The sequence below is a fragment of the Plecotus auritus genome (genome assembly GCF_963455305.1).
Source record: "Plecotus auritus genome assembly, chromosome: 8".
NCBI classification, from domain to species: Eukaryota; Metazoa; Chordata; class Mammalia; order Chiroptera; family Vespertilionidae; genus Plecotus; species Plecotus auritus.
The window spans coordinates 31,310,008-31,331,451 of NC_137782.1; the positions used below are offsets into that span (position 1 = coordinate 31,310,008).

The following is a 21,444-nucleotide window of genomic DNA, read 5'->3' on the forward strand; positions in this document are numbered from 1 at the left end:
GAAACTACTAGTCCCGTCGTGCCGCGCGCAGCGGCGTGCTCCGGAACGCGCCAGCGGGTCGAGCAGTCGCGAGCACGTTGCTAGTGGGCGCGGCTGGTGGGGCTAGGGGTGGTGGGAGGCGAGCGTCCACATGAGCACGGCGGGTTCCAGCGTCCTGACCCACGCTCGGCCGGATCACTCTGTTGAGTGACACCGCTGTAGCCTCGGAGGAGCTGTCGTCCGGCCTGGGCGGCGGGAAGCGGCGGCGGCCTCTACGTCCGAAGAGGTAGCCTGGGCCCAAGACCTTTAAGGGCAGCGGGAGGGGTGAAGAGGGCACCTTCAATCCGGTGCGCATTGGGGAGCAGACCCGGGGCGCGAACCCGACCCCTGCCCGGCTCCTCGGGCTGTGGCCGAGATCCACCTGCGGGGATCCAGACTTGCCCGCCCCACCACCCGCCGCGGCCGAAAGAGGTCACCCCCGCCCTTCTCTGTCGGTCCAGTGTCCTTGCAAATCTGCCTTTGGGACTGTTTTTAGCTTTCTGCTCTGTAACTCTGCACCCTCTGCTCTTCCCTTCCTTGGAAGCCTGCTGAGGAGGGGTCTGAGCGCCCCCGTTATCGGAGTTGTCTTAAAGAATGATAAACATCTTACTTCTCCTTAGGGATTGGCAGATCATTCCCTATCGCCGTATTTGGGAAGTGGCACCGTACCTCCCTCCAGGGAGGCCTTTCTGGGCTGTGAGGTTCTGGAGAAAGGGGCAGCCCAAACCTAGTCCAGAGAAAAGCCTCATAGCGTGGTAGTCTGTGTTGCCTGGACTTTGATTTGTGATGGTTGGGGGAGACAGCACTTTCTTTGTTCATCCATTCCCAGCTTTGCACTGGAGAGTCGAAGCCACCTACTGTACTGAAACCGGAAAGCTCCATAGTTGAGGACCTTCAATTGGAGACTGGGGTCAAAACCGAACCCGTGGGCTAAGATGATTGACGTGTGTACATACTAACTTTATTGTGCCTCAGCACCTCCCCACCTTAATGGTATAAGAACGTGATCACATTTGCAGTCCATCTTGAATTATACTTTACCAAAATTAATCCCATTTAAAAGCAGCTTTGAAAGTGTGTTTTACTAGCCTGACTACTTGTCAGTAAGGGCAATTATATTAATGAGTAGACTTCGCTTTGCGGAAGGCAACATTCGCAGCATGGACTTCCTTTACAGCCCTGTCACTTCTAAAATGTGGGCATTATAAACTTTGGACCAAGAATGAATGAGGCCTATTTTTAACCTAAATAATTTTAGGGGAAAAAATTTTTTTTAATTTTCTTATTAGATTAAAAGCTTCTTCCTATGTGTTTACACAAACTCCACCATGGACTGATGTTGTGCATGAGATATGTAGAGCTCACGTTTTGCAGTTTTTATAAAGCTCAACTGGAAGTCATGTCAATTCAGTTGAGAATAGAAGAACTCCTGAGAGTAGTAATAATGGAGGGAGTAAATGGGCCAGATAAAAATGTTTTGAAAGTTGCTGTTGGTGTTATTTTTCCCATTATTACATGTATAATATCTGTTTTTATGGAAATTGAATTAAAAATAAAATAGCTAATATTTTAGTACCTTCTGTGTGACAGCCAGATTAAGTGCTTTACACATTTGAACTCATTCGATTCTTACATAATCCAGTGGGATAGTTATGGTTATTTTTGTGTTAAAGATGAAGGTTAAATAACTTGGCCAAGGTTGTGCATTTGGGAATTAGTGGAACTAGGATTTGGACCTAGGCGGTCTAGCTCCAAAACCAGACTCTATGCTAATAATGAAACAGTGCCTGCTTAGAATGCCAAACTCAGAACTAGAAATTGGCTGACAAATAGTTGATTTTCAGAAAATATTTTGATAATTCTTAATGCTTGATGCTTAATGTTCAGAGAAAAAATAGTTGGATAAGATCCCCCAAGACAGGATCATCATTTTGTTCAGGGATTTAACCTGAAGTGTCTTTAATAGTGCCTGGCACATAGTGGTGCTTGCTAATTGAATGAGTGAATTGCCAAGAAAGGTCTTTAAAAATCAACTTGTTATAAAAGTTCAGACGAATTATTTCGACCATTTTAAGATTGCTTTATGTGCTGTTTTGATTATTTGGCTCACTGTTCATCCACTCACACCACCTGGCTTAGATTTCTCCTGGTTTGAATTATATTTTATCAGTGAAAGAAATGAAGTAGCAACTTGTAAGTTTTCTGGTTAGAGTAAAGGCAAGCAACTGATTTAATAGTTACCATTCTGCTTTTTAAGTCATTAGTTCTCAAAGTTAGAACACTCTGACTTGCAATTTTAAAGTGTAATTTCTGGTGTAGAATCGAGATCACATTTTTTTTTTAATCCTCACCAGAGGATATTTTTTTCCATTGATTTTTAGAGAGAGAGGAAGGGAGAGGTAAAGAGAGAAAAAGAGAAACATTGGAAAGACACATTGATTGGTTGCCTCCCACACGTGATCCAACCAGGCCCCAGATAAAACCTGCAACCTAGGTACATGCCTTGACAGGGAAATTGAACCCACCACCCTTCCATCAGCACTCTGACACTCCAGGGGTCCTCAAACTTTTTAAACAGGGGGCCAGTTCACTGTCCCTCAGACCGTTGGAGGGCCGAACTATAGTTTAAAAAAAACCACTATGAACAAATTCCTATGCGCACTGCGGGCTCGGGCCGAGTTGGCTGCTAAGCAGGACAGGCAGCGGCACCCGGCGGGCCGGATAAATGTCCTCGGCGGGCCGCATGTGGCCCGCGGGCCGTAGTTTGAGGACCCCTGCGAGTCTAACCACTGAGAAAATCTACAAGAGCGAAGTCGCATTTTTGAAATATAAACATAGTTTTTAAAATGTAGATACAATGTAGTAGTTTCCTAAGAATGATGTTAGTAGGAAAGAGAGGTGGTTTATGGAAGGTTTGTTTCTCTAAAAAGTCTTGGAGGAAGAACTGTCCCTCCAGTCCACTCACAAAGTGCCTCTAACTAAAATTTTACTGCCTTTTGGGTCACATAAGATAGTCTTGTTTAAAAGGTTTAAAAGTTGAAAGTAAGATTGGTTGAGAAATCTCTAAGTTTATTATGTGTAGAGATTCATTTTGTATGTTAACTAGGCTATAGTACCTAGTTATTTAATCAAACACTAATCTAAGTGTTATTGTGATGGTATTTTGAAGGTGTGATTAAATCTAAAATCAATTGACTTTAAGTAAAGGAGATTAACCTCAATAATGTGGGTGGATCTTATCAAGTCAATTGAAGGCCTTAATTTCAAATTGATGTGTCGCAAGAAGAAAAAATTCTTAAGATTGCAGTATTGCCTGACCTGCATGGCTCAGGGTTTGAGCGTCAACCTAGGAACCAGGAAGTCACAGGTTTAATTCCTGGACAGGGCACATGCCTGAGATGCCCCCAGTAGGGGACATGCAGGAGGTAGCCGATAAATGATTCTCTTTCATCATTGATGTTTCTATCTCTCCCTCTCCCTTGCTCTCTGACATCAATAAAAGTATATTTGAAAAAATATATGTTGCAGCACCGATTTCTGCTTGTGTTTCTAGCCTACAAATCTGCCTATACATTTTCAGAGTTACTAGCCCCACAAGTGTGTGAGCTAGTTCCTTAAAAGAAATCTATATTTATCCATCTGGTAAATAATATAATAGATTTCTAACAGATAGAAATATTTATCTGAAAAGAGCTAGGTAGATACATGTATATATTTTCTCCTATTAGTGCTGTATTTTTTGAGAACCCTATCTGTGTCAGATTTTTGTACCTAGAGTGGTTCTAGAAACAAGCAGGTCAAATTCACAGTCCACAGGCCAAACTCACAGTCTGCAAGCCACATGCGGCCCACAACGAATATTTTTGCGGCCAATCCAATATAATGGTATGTAAGAAATGATTTAATAAAAATTTTGTAACTTAATTTTTACAATATCCTGTTATACATAAGCCTATATAATAAAAGGCTAATATGCAAATTGACCAGAAGGCAGAACGACCTGTCGCTATGATGCGCAGTGACCACCAGAGGGCAGAGCTGCCCTCTGGTAGTCAGTGTGCGCTCAGCCAGAAGCTAGGCTCATGGCTAGAGAGCACAGCGATGGTGGCAGGAGCCTCTCCCGCCTCCGCAGCAGCATTAAGGATATCTAACTGCCGGCTTAGGCCCGCTCCCCCTGGGCCTAAGCCGTCAGGAGCGGGCCTAAGCCGTCAGTCAAACATTCCCCGAGGGCTCCCGGACTTCGAGAAGGCACAGGCGGGCTGAGGGGCCCCCCTCCCCCAGTGCATAAATTTAGTGCACTGGGTCTCTAGTTATTAATAACGAACATTGTTCACTAATGACTGATTACTATAATCGTGTTGCATTCATTTGCCTTACTTGCAGGCATACCATTTCTCTCCACTAATACTAGCAGCAAATATTTTAGCAGCCGATTGCCATTAGTCTTGCAATTCCCTTTTAGACACAAGCGTTGGACCGACTTGTTTGGTGTGCGCAACAAGAAATATTTGGCTTTCGGAGAAAAAGAAAAATAGGTTTATTTGCGTTACGCTTATTAATTTGTGCAGTTATTTAGTGTCTGGTAAGTTAATGTTCAAGGAAAATATTAATTTTTATTAAAATGTTCTATTATTTGTCCTAGCCAGTTTGGTTCAGTAGACAGAGCATTGGCCTGTGGATTGAAGGTCCCGGGTTCAATTCCGGCCAAGGGCACATGCCTGGATTGCAGGCTTGATCCCCAGTGTGGAGTGTGTAGGAGGCAGCCAATCAATGATTCTCTCTCATCATTGATGTTTCTCTCTCTCCCTCTCCCTTTCTTTATGAAATCAATAAAAATATATTATGAAAAAAGTTGTATTATTTTATGTTAATTATTACTCATTTATTTCAGCCCTTTGTATTCAGCATTTCTCTATAGAAATAAACCTACATTTCTATGAAAATTGAAGCTTTTCTTTTTTTCGGCCCACATAAATTTAAACCTTGTTTATTTGGCCTGTGTTAGCCTTTGAGTTTGACATGCTTGTTCTAGAGGAACAGAATCTTAAGACCGAGTTACCACACTGGCCAATGTAGCTCAGTTGGTTAAATGTCCTCCTATGCACTGAAAGGTCACAGGTTCAATTCCAGGTCAGGGCACATGCCCAGGTTTGGAGTTCTATCCCTTGTTGAGTGCCTATGAGAGGCATCCAATCTGTTTCTTTCTCATATTGATGTTTCTCTTCCTCTCCCTTGCTCTTTTTTTCAATTCAATAAAAACCTTAAAAAAGAATGAGTTATCTGTGCATGTTCGATCCCCAGTCATGTCACATACAAGAATCAACCAATGAATGCATAAATAAGTGGAACAAAAGTCCATGTTTTTTTCTCTCCTCCCCCTTCCTGTCTCTAAAATAAATTTAAAAATATTTTTTTTAAAAAGAATGAGTTATCTGAATTGGTTATGGTGTTCTGTAATTGGTTCCCAAATCTGATTAGATTTAAAGGCAGTAATGGCTACCTGTGGATACTGCTACTTAAATACTTACAAAAGACAGGGTTCTGTTTTTTTGTTGTTGATAATCCTCATTCGAGGGTATTTTTCCATTGAATTTTATAGAGAGTGGAAGGGAGGGTGAGGGACACTGAGAGAGAAACATCGATGTGAGAGAGACACACATCGACTAGTTGCCTTCTGCATGCGGGATAGAGCCTGCAGCCAGGCTCCGTCCATGCCCTTGACTGGGAATCAAAACCCTCAGGACCCTTCAGTCTGAGGGCCAACGCTCTATCCACTGAGCCAAAATGGCTAGGGCAAAGACAGGGTTCTGGATGACTATGTATTTGATGACTAAAATCATTTTTGTCAAATTAACAAGTCTAATGAGACTGACTGTTTGCTCCTAACTGTGTTGGGGAAAGAAAAGGATGAGCTCAAGTCTTCAAGTTCCCAGCTCAAGCTCTGCATAATTGACTTGAAAGTTTCTGTGTCCTCTCTAAAGAAACCCACCCCCTCCAGCTACAGAGCTGAGTTTGCTGAAAACCAAACCCAGAGCCTCATCCTACAAAGTGGCTGAATTATAATGGAAAATGAATTCTCAATCTAACAGTGTGTCTGCTGTTAAAATGAAGGCATTGATTGGGAAGGAATAAGATCCTCAAATTTGGAATAGGCTACTGAGCCCCTAAATTTTGATCAGTCTTTTTTGCCACCTGTTTGAGGAGTTAACATGCTTTGACCAAAGAACCTGTAATGGCCTTTCCTGAGGTAATTGCCTTGCAAGATATTGCTGATTCTCAAGAACTGCCCCTACAACTCTTCCTTGCTTCGACCTATAACTAGACTTCAGTCTCAGCAGGCCTCCAAGGGCCAACTGCAAAGTGTGACCCATGAAGAGGTGTGCTGCACTCTTAAAAACTGATATATTTTTTTTAATGCCACAAATAGATCTCTGGGGAATATGTGTGGGGATGGGTATCAAAAGTGTGGAATACTTGTGAAAGAAACATAAAGTTAGATCAGGCTGAATTTATTGATACAGGACCACTAAGCAGAGATTCTGTATTCACTGTTACAGCTCGGGGGCAGGGGGAGGTTAGAAAGGGCTTTAACAGTTTGGTTGTTTGGCTGGGACATGGACCAAAGGTGACCTATGCTAAATGAAGTTAAAATGCCAGACCTGCCTTGGTATACTATAAAAGAAAGGATCTAAGGGAAACTGGGATGATAGAGGGGATTTATCATGTAAGACCACCTCACCCACCTTTGGAGGTGATTTCACCATGATTTTGAGAAGTAACTGTGAGAGGAGCCCCAGCATTCTTGGTGATCTGTGAAGAGTTCTATGATTGCTCTTCTCTGTGGGTCAGGAATTATAGCAGGAACTGCTTCTACTGATCTGGGGATCCTAGAATGTAGTGAGGACAATTGGAAATTGGGCAGATATTACAAAGGGACCTATTTCTTAATGGTATATCAATATACTGAAGGAAAAGAACCCAGAACAGAGGGCAGTTGAAGTACAGGAACAAGAATAGCAGTAAAATAAACAAACAAACAACATGTAGTTGAGCATTATCTAAAACAGGAAGAAGTTAGCATAAAATACAAGTGGAGGACTAGCATTTGAATGTAGGGACAGTTTTATTTTCTGAGGAAGAAGTTAATGGATTCTTGGATGGGTGTGGATGCAGGTAACTCTGGAAGGGGGAAGGCTAAAGGTGAGAAAATTCACTCATAACTTTGGTTTATTTTTAAAGGGAAGATGGGGTTGGCTTTATTGAATTATTTATTAAACAAATACTTATTGAGTGCCTCCTATGTGCCACCCAGCCTTTGTTTTAGGAGCCTGGGGTGCAGCAGTAAACTAAACAGGAAAAACAAAACAAAAAACTCTGTCCTTGTGGGACCATAAGTAGTAAACACAATAAATGAGTAAATTATATAAGATGTTAGAGGATAAGTGCTATGAAAAAAGAAACAAATAGAGCAAGGTAAGGAAGATAGGGATGGATGTCAGGGCTGGAAGGGAGGGGGTTGGGAGCAGTGTTGCAATTTTAAATAGAATGGACAAAGGAGGCATCAGGGAGCTGGTGCCATTGAACAAAGACTTGTGGGAAGCAAATTAGCCATGCTAACTTGGAAAGACTTCCTAGCAGAGGAAATACCTAGTGCATAGTTCTTAAGGCAGGAGCCTTTTTAGCATGTTTGGCTTTCAGAATAAGTTAAGTTAGTTTTGTAAAAATAATTAAGGGCTTAATCTGTTTCTGTATGGCCTTTCTTACTTATTTAATATTCTTTATTTGAAGCACCTGTAGCTTTTCATGTTGATTGTTAAATAGTCTGATTCTTCAGACTGTTACTTGACTTTGACTTTGCTTTTGTCTGTAGCAATTTCTAGTATCACCTTTTAAGACTTCCTGGGAGCCTGCTAATTTTGAGACATTTACAATTTCATTTTGCAACTCATTTGCATTGTGTTGTTCCATGATCTGTAAGAGCCTGATAGGAGCTGATGTTAATTATTAATTAGGGAGGGGTAAGTCAGGATTAATTTTATAGGGAACAATTCATTAGTGGATGATTTTATTTGATAATACTTAGTACTGAGATAACAAATATTTGTGTAAAATGTAGTGGAGTAGCTGTATTTATTGGAGTGCTGATTTATTGGGGTGCTAACTGAATTCTTCTCATTGACTCTTGTTTAGTATACAATTTAAAAAAGTAAGATAATCTATTCTCAATGTATTATCAGAAGTAGTAAGTTAACAAGTATGGGATAGGGTGGAGATAAGGGGTCAGTGGCACTTCCTGATGCCGAGAGAGGGGAACTGATTTGCTATATAGTAATACATACTAAAATTATATCATACTAGTGGGGAAACCTTTATCTAGAGAGGCCAACTAATTTTCTCAAAATAATACCACTATTAACTGTGTTGGGTACATTTTATTCCAAAGCCCATGTTCTTTTAAAATTACATTTTAACTTTCCTGACAAAAAGTTACAGATATCTGGAAAAGTCCATCTCTCTTCACACCACCCAATAACATGTCATTTACAGTTTTATGTAATTTAGTCTAAAGGCATTATAGGATAAATGATACTGATAACTACTCATCAGATCTTAACATTTGTAATAACTAACACTTATATGATGCTTGTTAATTTACAAAGCATGTTTACATCAGAATTTTCATATAATTCCTATAATAACCTGTGAAGTAATCATTTTACTAGTGGACGTGGGCTTGTTATCTAACAGGGAATTGCATGGAATTATGTCCCCATAACGTTAGGGCCCAGATCTTTTGCTTCCAGATCTTAAGACTTCTTTCCATTATACTATACTGCTTCTTTGTAGAATAATAGAGCCCTACAAGTATCCATTTTGTAGTAATAAAATGGCTTCAAAACATTACCCTCCATGATGTCTGCTAGACTCATTTACTCTATCATATTTAAATGATGTATTTTAATGAGATTTTAAAATTGCATTATGTTACAACTGTATACTATAACATTAATTTCATGGATTTGGTAGCAATGTCTTTTCTTTTACTTCCTAATAATTAATGACTCGTTTTTAAGTAGATTAGTTTAAAATGGGAATCTATATAATCTAATTTTTAAATCTATTCTCTATAGAAGCTGAAATCCATCCATCACCATTCTTCAAAATGCAATGGAATGTACCAAGGACTGTATTCCAACTGGCACATAGGACATGCATGGACCCACATAGAGCTGGTCTTTTTGGACACTGTCAGTATGTAAAGGGACCATTACTTTTGTATACAGCTGAATCCAGAGTAGTTTTGGTACAGGTCCCTCAAAAACAATGGCTGCATTTATCTGCTGCCCAGTGCACTGCAAAGGAAAGGAAGCCATTCGATGCTCATTCACCCCAACTGGGGGTTCTTCATTATAAACAGTGGGAGCAAGATACTTCCTCTAAGAGGGTTATGTCATCCAATACCACATCTCCAGGAACGCCTTCAGAAAAAAAGGAAGAACTTGATCCTTTACAAGACAAATCTATTAGCCTGTATCAACGATTTAAGAGAACTTTTAGACAATATGGAAAAGTGTTGATTCCAGTACATCTAATAACTTCTAGTGTTTGGTTTGGAACATTTTATTATGCAGCCATAAAGTAAGTTTTTGCTTGGTTGAGCATCTTTCCCTGTTTTATCAAAATGTTTAATCTTTTTAAAAAAATTATTTTGGAAATATTACAGATGTCCCCTTTTTTTCCTCTTTAATCCCCTCCCCCCTACCCTCCCCCACCCTGGGCCTTCACCACACTGTTGTCTGTGTCCATGGGTATACATATATGCATATAAATTCTCCGGTTAATCTCTCCCGACCTACCCCCTACCCTTGCCTTCCCTCTGAGATTCCTCAGTCTTTTAATCTTAAGAGTACTAGTTTTGAAAGCCTTAAATAGTTTTTAAATGCTTTAATGTCTTTAATTGATAGAGAATGACTACTTTTCATAACCTTGTCACATTTTAATAATAATTAACATTTGCTTACTGTGTACATCAGGCATTGCTAAATTTTTTAACTGTATTATCTCATTTAATCCTCACAGCAATCATATGAAGCAGGTAGTGCAATTATTCCCATCTTAATAATGAGAAAACAGATTTTAAGAACAAGCCAAAATGACTTAGTTTTTCCAAGAATAACTGAGAGTCTGATGTCAAAGCTCATGCTCTTAGTCACTGTGTTCACCTCCTATCAACACTTAGGGTAGCACGGAGATAAATTTCAGAAATTTAGCAGCACCAGAAATTTTGTACTTATATATTTCTTAAAGTGTTCATAAATGTAAAAAGACATCTATTATTTTTCCATTTGTATGATTTTAGTGGAAAATTCATAAGATATTTTTGCAAAATTCTGGCTAATACCTGTTATAGACACAAACTTGAGCAAATTGCAGACTTATGTTAACGTTACTCATATCTGATAAATGTCAATGTAATATCTTTTTTTCTTATCAGAAGTTAATTTCATGTACATTTAAAATTTTGTTAAGAGGATAGATCTCATGTTAAGTGTTCTTACCTCAATAAAATAAACTTCTTCAAAAAACTTAATTTAGTAGGCCTAGCCTGCCAATATTGTAAAACATAGACTTTCTAAATGTTCCTTTCTTGTTAAATACTGTTCCTTTCTTTTAAGGTAAGTTCTATTATTCACACTGTTTTAGGAGCAAGAATAGACATAGAAATAGCTTCCCAATAATTTCCAGTTTGTTTCTGCCTCAAGCAGAATCCATTGGTTTCCAACCTGTCCCTATTCCTTCGAACAAGAAAAGTACTGGTCTGGTCCTGACTAAGCCCAGTGAGCTCATTGTCCTGAAGGCAGTGATGACAGCACAGTGGAGACCATTTTGACATTTTAGTAAACTCTTCTAATGGGATTAGAATTATTTTATACTTTCCAAAAGTCCATTGATTTTAAGTGTTTGGTTATATTTACTTACTTGATATTAAGGTATTAATAAAACGTGGTAGTTTTGTTTATGAAGCTCACTCCTTGGAGAAAGCTTATTATTTAATAAATTAAAGGATGATGGAATTAAGATTATACTTATTCTTGGGAAACACAGGTTTAGAGATATATTTTTATAAAAGTTATAAAAGGATTTTTTTAACCTTGTGTAATTGATGCTTTTTTGTTTCTCTTCATAGCTTTCTCTCCATTGTGTTTTTGTTATTTAATTATATCTTTCTTAATTACATATTATTTTCTTTAACGTTGTTGTTTTTTCTCAGGAGGTCCTTGTATGTACACTTTATGGAATTTTTTCTTCGCTTATAATGACATTTTCTGGACATGGATAATTTTTACAGAAGTCTTTGAAACTGCCCTTAGTTTATTAGCAGAGAATAAAAGTGTATACCATTTTGCATAAAAGTTATGATAGGCATTTAGTTTTTATACTTAATTAATGGCTTTTTACATCTTAAATTTTCTTTTTTGAGCCATTGAGGATTTTTCTGATTCAGTACTGTGGAAGATAACATGAGTAATACTTGTTTCTTCTGCCTTCCTTGGGTTGCCCTTAATAAGCATTCAGTCTCCTGGCGTTAGAGGCAGAAATCTAAATTTCTAATTAATTGAATATGATAATATCATTTGGACTATTAAAAAAAGTAATTTTGTTTCCTTTACTTTTCCTTCTTAAGTTAAAGATTTCTATAACTAAAAAATCAGACCCCAAGTAACCTAGTGAATAATAGTTATTCTGAAGGGTCTTTTTCATTGCTATCTGGCACCTGAGGCAGTTGTGACATTCTGCTGTCCCCTGTGGAATGCACCTCTCTTAGTTTTATCCTTCCCCCTCTTTTCTGCAGAATGTTTGTGTGTAAGCATGGTGATAAGACTATCTACTTTAAAAATCACACCCCATTCCCCATCAGAACTTGTCCATTGGCTATTTGCCAGCATGCGAAATCTGTGTGCCAGACCCACCACTACTGCACAGCTATGATTACTGGTTCAATTCTGTTACAGCATCTCATAGCTAAAAATTGGTATTTTGTAGGGTTTGTTGCTTCCCAGCATAGTCCTTAATGTTTTTACTGAATCTGTAATACTGCAGGAGTTGAAAATTGATTTGTTCTAGTAAGATCTTATCGCAAGTAATACTTAAAAAATATAAGGACTTAAGATATGTTCAAATGGCAATTTATCTTTCATTGTCAGATGATTTTATTATAAAACTAGAGGTTCAGTGCATGGATTCGAGCACGGATTCATGCACGGGTGGTGTTCCTCGGCCTGGCCGGTGATCGGGCCCACTGGAGGTTGACTGTGGGAGCGCACTGACCACCAGGGGGCAGCTCCTGCATTGAGTGTCTTCCCTCTGGTGGTCAGTGCCTGTCATAGTGACCAGTCGACTGGTGCTTCGGTTGCTTAGGCTTTTATATATATAGATTGGAGTTGATTGCATTAAATACAGATGTTTTGTTTTTTTTAATTTAACTGACAAGAGGCTGGCTTTATTTTATTTTAGTTTTAGCTTGTTGCCTACTTACTATTAAAAGAAAGAAGAAAAATAATTTGTAACTTGAAGGATGGGAATTAGAAGTCACATTGCATTACTGACCAATGTTTGTTTTAGTCACTCTGACAACCAGCATGCTGCCTTACTAGTCACCATAAAGCAAAATGCCATTCTTTATTTAGTTAACTCAGTGATCAAGATCTCAGGCTTTTGAAACATTTTATTTCAGGAAGATCTAAATTGTGCATGGTAATGGATTTTATTTTAAACTAAGCTTTGTTGTCCCTCCTATCTGGCAAAAACTTGCAGATATGTCTTCTAACCAGAAGTCTTCTGTTTGGTCAAATGTAGCTCTGTGATGATGGTTTTGTCCCTATGTTTAGATGCCTCCCTCAGGTTCCTGAAGCTACAGATTCACTCTGAGGCAAAATCCTGACTGATTTTTACTGCACTTTATTCAGACTGTGAATGTGCCTTTGCCCTTGTGTGTTTCTGCATCACTAGAAACATCCATAGAGCTGGCAGTTTGTGAAGCAGAGATTTTTGTCAGGCTGTGGGAAGTTCAGAGTAAGAAGTTTCAAAAAATGGATATTATTATTTAAATCAAACCTTCACTAATACTTCATACTTAGCAATTCCAAAGAAAATGAAAGGTTTTTTTTTTAATAAAGTAAAGTAATCAAATCAGTATTTTAGAAATAAGTGGAACGAGGTGCTTGTTTCTGTATTTTGCAAAGGATACATATGCAAGGTGTCTGAGGTTATTATTATGGTAGTTTTTATTTTTTTAATCACCCATTTTGTCTTATATTTGGCCAAATGTTTGCCTTTTTTCCCCTTTATCATTGCTGTTAACTATGTAGATTTTACATTCTGGGCTTAGTCTGAACTAGAAAATGATTAATGGAGTAATTTTATAATTTTATTGGCACTGGAAGGTAATTAGCATGTTGTGGTAGGATGTTACTGTCATAGTAACTATTAGAGCCATAGAATAGTCTTTATGATACTAAGTCTTGCTTTAATACGATTCTGTCTAAGAAAGAGGTTTTTAAAAGAACTGATGGTAGCGACAGAAGAAACCAGATTGGATTTGTAATTGACATCTTCCTTAAACTCTTTAAAGATTACTTCAGTTATCTGGTTTTCTTTTGTAGATGATAGGTAATTTTTCTTCTTTTTTTTATTGTTTAAAGTATTACAAATAGTAGTACATATGTCTCCTTTTTTTTCCCCCCCAGATTGACCTACCCCCAGCCTCCTCTACTCCCCAGTGTATGCCCTCTCCCCCCTCCCAGTGTCTTGTGTCCATTGGTTATGCTTATATGCATGCATACAAGTCCTTCGGTTGATCGCTTATCTCCCCCTAGGTAATTTTTCTTGATGATGTTCAGCCATATCTATTGAGTAATCCCTGGTTTTTTAGTATTATAATGAAATCATAGAAAGGGACAATTTTTCCCCAGTTACCAAGTTATTTTTTAATATTAAAAATAAATTAGGATTTTGCAAATACCATAATAATAATGAATCCAGGCAATTTTTTTTCTGAATTACAAAGAGAAAGAGTATGTGCGCTGTGGAACAATCTGTGGACCCTACCTTAACCAAGAATCAAACTTAACATCGGTGATGGAACAAACTACCATTATGTGGCCCCTGTTGATGCACCGAAATGAACTGTGCAGAATCAACTGTGCAGTTTTCCTTTTGAAAAACATTTAACCAGAATCTAATCATGAGGAAACAACCAGACAAATCCAAGTTGAGGGATAGTCTACCATGCAACTGGACTGATAGCTTAAAAATCTCGGTGTCAAGAAAGACATGCTGCCTTCCTCCTCGACAGAAAGTCCTGGGAAGCATTTCTAGAGAAAAGGAGACCAGAGAGACGTGACAGGATAGCATTAAGGGACATACTAACTAGACCAATTCAGGAAGTTTTATGTTAATGTAGGAGAATCACAGAACAAGAGCCTTGTTCTGATTTAGAGGTGAAGGGTCTCGATATCTGCAAATGCGTGCACGTGCCAATGTAATAAAATATTGATAATCAGAAAAACTACAAATAAATTAGGGCTTAACAGCTCAGATTAGAGACATTCTCTGCCTTCTCTCCCTCCCTCCAAAAATGTGTTGCAATTTATGGTAATTGTTCACCTGCCTATTCAGTTCACCTGCTAATAGTGTAGAAGCACCCTTTTAGGATAATTGAAGTTTTCATCAAATAATTTATTCAAATCATTAGAATCATTTATTCTTTGAATAGTAATACAGTAAGTAATGTTATATAACTTGCTTTTACAATAATATTATAGTTTGGCATGTAATATCAGAGGTAAAAATTCTTATGTCCTGAAGTTTGAGTTGGAGCATTCTAACTAATGAAGTGGTATTTAGTTGAGAAAACTAAGATCAGGTAAGTGATTCTGACCCTTTTCTCCTAGGTTACATAAAGTTATTAATTTTTCTCTGATAAATGCTTTTATTTTTTTTTAATATGTTAAATGCAGAAGTTGCACACAGTAAGCTATAATACAACACTGGTGTTTGTGTACATATTGTTCGTTTAGAGTGACATTGAAGTGCTTGATAATATAGAACTAACTTTTAAACAAAATTTGGTTTTGGTGTTTTCAGATAATCTTTTGAAACTATTTATCCCTAAAATGTGTGTGTGTGTGTGTGTGTGTGTGTGTATGTATATATATATAAAAATTACTTTTTGTTTCTTTCTTAGAGGAGTGAATGTCATTCCTTTTCTAGAGCTTATTGGGTTACCTGACAGCATAGTAAACATTTTGAAAAATTCCCAGAGTGGAAATGCCCTAACAGCATATGCCTTGTTTAAGGTAGGTACTATTAGAAATTAATTACTCCTCACACTTAACCAATGACCTGCTCAGTTCCCCAGAAAATTCAATGTTAGCACCCAATAGTTCTTTTTTGTAATAGTTCTTTTTTTAAAATATTGCATTTCATCTCTTACATGTCTAATAAAGTTTAAAATTTTTAAGTATAAATAAAATGATGGTTTAGGAAGAGTGCCTTGAAAATAGGTAGATCATTCATAACCTGCTGTGATCACATGTGAAACTTCTGAATTTCTAGGGTACAAGTCATTTTTTTGACATTTTTCCTATACATGGTATATTCATTTTTCTTATTCAGAGATCTGCATGCCACCTGACTTGTAAGTGAAATTTAGCATTTATTTTACTGTTTATAAATAGTTCATCTTCTTAATAAGTAAAATATAAAGTTTAATGCAAGTTGTTTTATATGATAAACCTAATTAGACTTAGTTGTTAGATGTTGTGTATGTTTTATTTTAGAAGTTCATAGACTTTATAACTTTCCTGGATTTAGACAGTGACATCTTTATAAATATTTCTACACCTGTGGGTCTTTTTTTCAGAAGAGGAGACTCATTGTGGAATTAAGCCATATTCTCATTTTTCTCTATTGACAAATAATTATGAGGTTCTTTGTAGCTTTATACTAAGAAAGGAAACAGAAAGCATTTGGAAACTAAATGTTACTTTACTTTTATTATATAAAAATACTTAAAATTATGGTTTTATAATAGTACTCAAAACTAAAGTTGTTTTATTCTGTCATCCTTATTAGAATCCTCTGAAATCTGGAGAGACTTCCTCTTTTATTATAATTTTGACTAGCAAGCTAAGCTTAATTGCCGAGTTTTTCAACATTAAAATTTATTAAATTCATAAATTATCAAGCTTATAGCTTTTGTGGACATAATTTAACCTTAATAAATCAAGGGAGAGGGAGAGGGAGATAAAAGCATCAATGATGAGAAAATCATTGATTGGCTGCCTCCTGCATGCCCCCTACTGGGGATCAAGCCTGCAACCCGCGCATGTGCCCTTGACCTGAATCGAACCCAGGACCCTTCAGTCTGCAGGCCCATGCTCTATCCACTGAACCAAACCAGCTAGGGCACTACTTTCATTTTTTAAAGTTTGTTTTCTTTATTTGATTATGAGTGCCCAGGAATTTAGAATCATGTCTTCTTTCTTTTTGTGTTTTCCGTGTGCTTGGTATTGTGATTTGCAGGCAAATTGATGCTCAATGCATGTTTGTTGGGTTTAGATTGAAATATGTACATGTAGGTAATTACTGTTAGCAGTTTTTCTTCTCGCTCACTGTTCCTGTGCAAAGTGGGAAATGTGGAGGGGGATTCTCTTGAGTATTTACTGTAACCCACAGTCTTAAAGTAGAGCAACAAACACTGAGATTTACTGCTTTGATAAGGCAAAGCCCCAAGAGTTGTGGCATAGATGAAAAAAAAAAAATAACCTGAGAGTATGACCTTGTGGCCTTGGCCTAGGACACACACATAACCCCCTTGTACTATCCTTGAAATGCACCATTGGTTGAGTTGCTTAAAACTTGTTGGGCCCCTACTGTGTGCCAAGTGCCAATTCTAGGTACTGGGGATACTGTAATTAAATAAAATGGCACAGAATACCTGCGCTTGTGAAGCTTATATTCTAGTGGTGGGAGGCGGTTAGAGAGACAAAGAAGGGAAAGTTAAAAAAAAAATAAACACACACACAATATATTTAGATGGTAAGTGCTAAGAAGAAAGAACAAACCAGTGATGGGGGGGTGTATTTGTGTTGTGGCTTGGTGTTTTTCAGGAGGGTTACAAGAAGGTGAGAGAGTTAAGCAGCTGTGGGGGAGAAGAATGTTTCAAGCAGGGGAAACCCGCGTACAGGGTCCTGAGTGTCCTGAGGCCGCAGGATACCTGGAGTATGTGAGGGAACAGGAGGAAACAATGTAGCTGGAAAGAGGGAGTAGGGCCACAGGCAAAAGAGTGACCATATCGGGGCTGCCTGCCAGGCTGTTGTGAGCACTCTGGATCAGATGGGAAGTCCGTGGGCAATTTTGAGCATCTGACTTCTTTAACAAAATCCCTTTAGCTGCTGTATTGAAAACATGGCAAGGGTAGGAGCCCGCAGGCCTGCCAGGAGGTTAATGCAGTGGTCTAGGTGAGAGCTGATAGTGGCTAAGACCAAGGTGGTAGCAGGAAAGGCTGTAAGAAATAGGCGGATTCTGGATATATTTTGAGACTATCCAACAGGTTTTGGGCCTGAGCAACTGGAGAATACAGTTGTCATTTCCTGAGGTGTAGACAACTTTGAGAGGAGAGGTTTAGAGTGGGACCATTGAACATCAAGAGCCAGTTTTGAACTGATGACATTTGAGATCCTGTTAGACATCCAGGTGGAAATGAGTAGTTGGTTGTAAATACTGGGATTTAGGGATAAGGCTGGGTCTGAAAATTTAAATTTAAGAATCATCCAAAAAAAAAAAAAAAAAAGAATCAACAACACATAGATGGTAGTACAGACAAAACTGTGTAAGACCGCCAAGGGAATGAGGTGGGTGGAGAAAAGAAAGGGTCCAGGCACTGAATGCTGTCCCACATGTTCAGAGGTAGGCGACAGGAGGAGGAATCAGCAAGGACCTCTGGGAAGGGGCAGCCTCTGAGATAGAAGGAAACCAGGGACGGGGGTACCTGGCTGCCAAGCAGAGGACGTGCACCGAAAAGCTGTCTCAGGCGGTTCTCGGGGTTCATGGAACTCTGCTCGGCGATGACAGCAGTTTTTGTGGAGGGGGTGGGGTGAAGGAAAGCTTGGTTAGACTAAGTTCAAGAGAAAAGGAAGAAGAAAGTTGGGATAGCACACGCAGCTCTTTCAAAGACCTTTGGTGTCCGGTACCCTACAGATACGATTCTGAATTTTAATACAACAGCCTCCGAGTGTGATACAGACTCTCTGCTTTTAAGATTCTCTTTGACCAGTTTGTCTACTATTTAGTTTTGGCTCTTAAGTCTCTGATCAGAGTTAAACCTGTGCATGTCTGCAACACATGTACCATTTTTACCACTTAGTCTCAGGGAGGTTCTGGTTGGGATTCCAGACCCAGGGCAGATTGTAATGAGGAAGGAGTATAAGGCCTGGAAAAGGCAAAGGAAAGGGATTTGGAAGTGAAACGAAGCTAAATTCAGTCAAGAAGAAACATTTGGCCCACACTTGCCTCTCACGATCTAAAGTAGTTTGGTTCTAGTTTAGTTCTAGATATTGTCTGTGCGTGGACAGGGTTTTAAGCAATAGAGACCTGTGTACCTTTGTTGTTGGTAGTGATCCTGAGCCCTCTCTGATTTCCCAGCAAATCGCCCCTCCTACCCCTTGCCCAGGTTCACTAGCACATGGTCATAGACTTTGCTGCCACAATGAACATTCTATAATCCTGGGTCAGTGTCTGAGTAACAAATATTTATAAAGTGAGTTTACAGAAGAAGCACCCCTTGTTAGGAGGGAGAACCATATAGAATACAACTTCATTAACATTGTAAAGCAATAAAGTAATTTCAAATTGTTTCTGCCTGTGACAATAGGCATAATCAGGTATTGATCTGCCTGTTTGCTTTTTTCCTTCAGATTGCAACACCTGCCCGATATACCGTGACTTTGGGTGGAACCTCCTTCACTGTGAAGTATCTGCGGAGTCGCGGCTACATGTCAACACCGCCTCCTGTGAAGGAGTATCTACAGGATAAGATGGAAGAGACAAAGGAGCTTCTCACAGAGAAAATGGGAGAAACGAAGGATAAACTCACTGAAAAATTACAAGAAACCAAAGGAAAGGTTTCTTTAAAAAAAAAAGTGAAATAGGCTGTCTCATATAAGAGGTTACAAACGATCCTGCACTTTAACCCTCTGAGACAAGGGACAGAGATTCATGCTCCTGAGTATATTTTTGGTTGGCTGCCTAACTATGCCAGTTCTCTGAGGGTTAAAGAACTAAGATAACCTTTTTTTTAACATTAAGTGTCACTAAAAAAATCAGTGTTTTTTTGAAAAGAAAAAAATGAACCCAGTATAAGAATTTCACATCAATAGCAGCATTAAGCAGTGTTAATGTCTAATTCAGACTCTTTTTTCAAGGTCCTCAGAAGCATACTTGCTTGTGTTTTGTTGCAGCTATACTTTAGGCAGATGAGGCAGTTGACTTCTTGAATAACTGATGTGGCCCTAGACAGGAAGTTAATGCTAGTCTTCATCTTTATGTTATTCATTGAGGTTTTAACTGTATTCAGTTCTCATTCTCAGTATGGAGACAAACTTTTATCATCAAAACTGCCTATGAATAAGAGAATAGTGTTTCTATAAAAAGTGCTTAACAGTTACATACCAGTTAAAATAATATCCTTTATATGAAGAAAATTGAATAAAAATTGAGTCATTCATGTAAATAAGATGTATTGGTTATATGTAAATGAAAAAATTGACCATTTAAAAATGATTTTTACCTGAAACTTGTCATAATCAAATTTTTAAAGTAAATATAGATGGCCATAGTACCTTTTCACCTAGAACATAAAACTATGAATTGTTTGTGTCCTTTTCAACTAATTTTCAGAGGAAAAGTGAAAGTAATTATACTGTAAGTTCATTGTTGAAATCAGATGATCTTAAGCAGCGATTCAAGTTTGTGGTTCTGGAGAAAATACCGCTTTGGAAGAATGGAAAATGGCACCAGGTTGTCACGGACCCACTCTCCTGCCACGAGCAGGTCTTGTCTCCATAGGCCAGGGCTCTCTCCCGGTGTCTTCTCCTCATCTCTTCGCCCAGAGTTGATGGTGATCTCATTATGGAATAAATTCCAAAATTGTAGCTGCTGCTCTTTCCCTGATATTGAATCCTTGCTTGAGCATTTTACTTGAAATTTTTTATACTAAAATTATCATTAAATTATCTGCTTGGAATTAAATTCAACCATTGTCAGATATGAAAGTTGTCATGATTGTGTGGGTGTGTTTAAGGGTGTCTGTATCTGTTTTAACTGCTTTTTACTTAATTTCTCTCCCTGGAATTGATATTTAGAAGAGGGAATGGCGTCTGCCTAAGATTGTGTTTAGATTATCAGAGGGACCAGCAGACAGAATCCTGCAAAAATCACTGCTATTTGGCAGGTTTTTGTATTTAATATTTAGTTTGGCCAAATTTAGAAAATACTTTAAAGGAAAAAGAACGTTTACATTTGATACATTTAATCATTATATTGGAACACCTCGTAAATGAATATGCTGTGGTTGGAACTTCTTTTGTGGGTGGGGCAGAGTAGTGAGGGGAGCGCCAGGAGCCGTTGGTGTGCCGTGCTTGCTGATCAGGAGAATGGTTAGTCCTCTCACACAGAGTGGAACTTGCGATTTCAAATTGACAGCACATTTTCAAATCTAAATATAATTGACAGTTTTAGCCTGTTTGTTAAATAATTCACATATTTTCAGATATTAAATGCTAAGATATTAACAAATTTCTTGTTTATTTTTTCTTATTTTTTAAACACTTGAGACTTTGCCTTGTGTTTTAATATCTTGCATTATATAGAACTCTTATAAAACAATTTCCTTTCACTGTGCACATTGCACAGGACATATTTTCCAATGGGGATAAATTGTGGGTTCTTAGAAGGTACTAAGAATCCTGAGACTAAAACTTGATTTTCTTGAGTATCCACGTTTTTGTTCAGTCCATTTGTTTTGCTGCCATCCAGTTTCATAATTATGCATTTATTCAGTTATAGAAAGTGAGATGCTGATGAGTGCTTTGAAATTCTTAGTAAAAAATCCTCTGAATTCCTCACCAGTTTCTGTGGCCAAAATCCAACCACCCAGACTTCAAAGGAAGATATATATTCTTTGAATGTGAAAAGTAAAACATTGAGGTATATATACTTTTTAACTCTATTAGGGATATTTGAACCAGTTTCAAAATGAGGTTTTTATTTATTGAATATACATCAGAACCAGTGGTCCCTGTATCGCTATGTATCAATGTGGTCTGCTTAGTTAAAACCAGTTCTTGCATCCCTTAATTTTTT

At 38.2% G+C, this 21,444-nt stretch overlaps 1 protein-coding gene across 1 annotated transcript; it reads left to right on the top strand.

Annotated features, from left to right (window-relative positions):
• Positions 1-35: 35 nt before the first annotated feature.
• FAM210A (family with sequence similarity 210 member A) lies at positions 36-20,871 on the top strand. Its single transcript, XM_080686357.1, has 4 exons — positions 36-265; positions 9,150-9,657; positions 15,266-15,377; positions 18,999-20,871. Exons 2-4 carry the CDS (start codon positions 9,182-9,184, stop codon positions 19,230-19,232), a joined length of 822 nt encoding a protein of 273 aa, XP_080542483.1. The 5' UTR covers positions 36-265; positions 9,150-9,181; the 3' UTR covers positions 19,233-20,871.
• Positions 20,872-21,444: the final 573 nt, after the last annotated feature.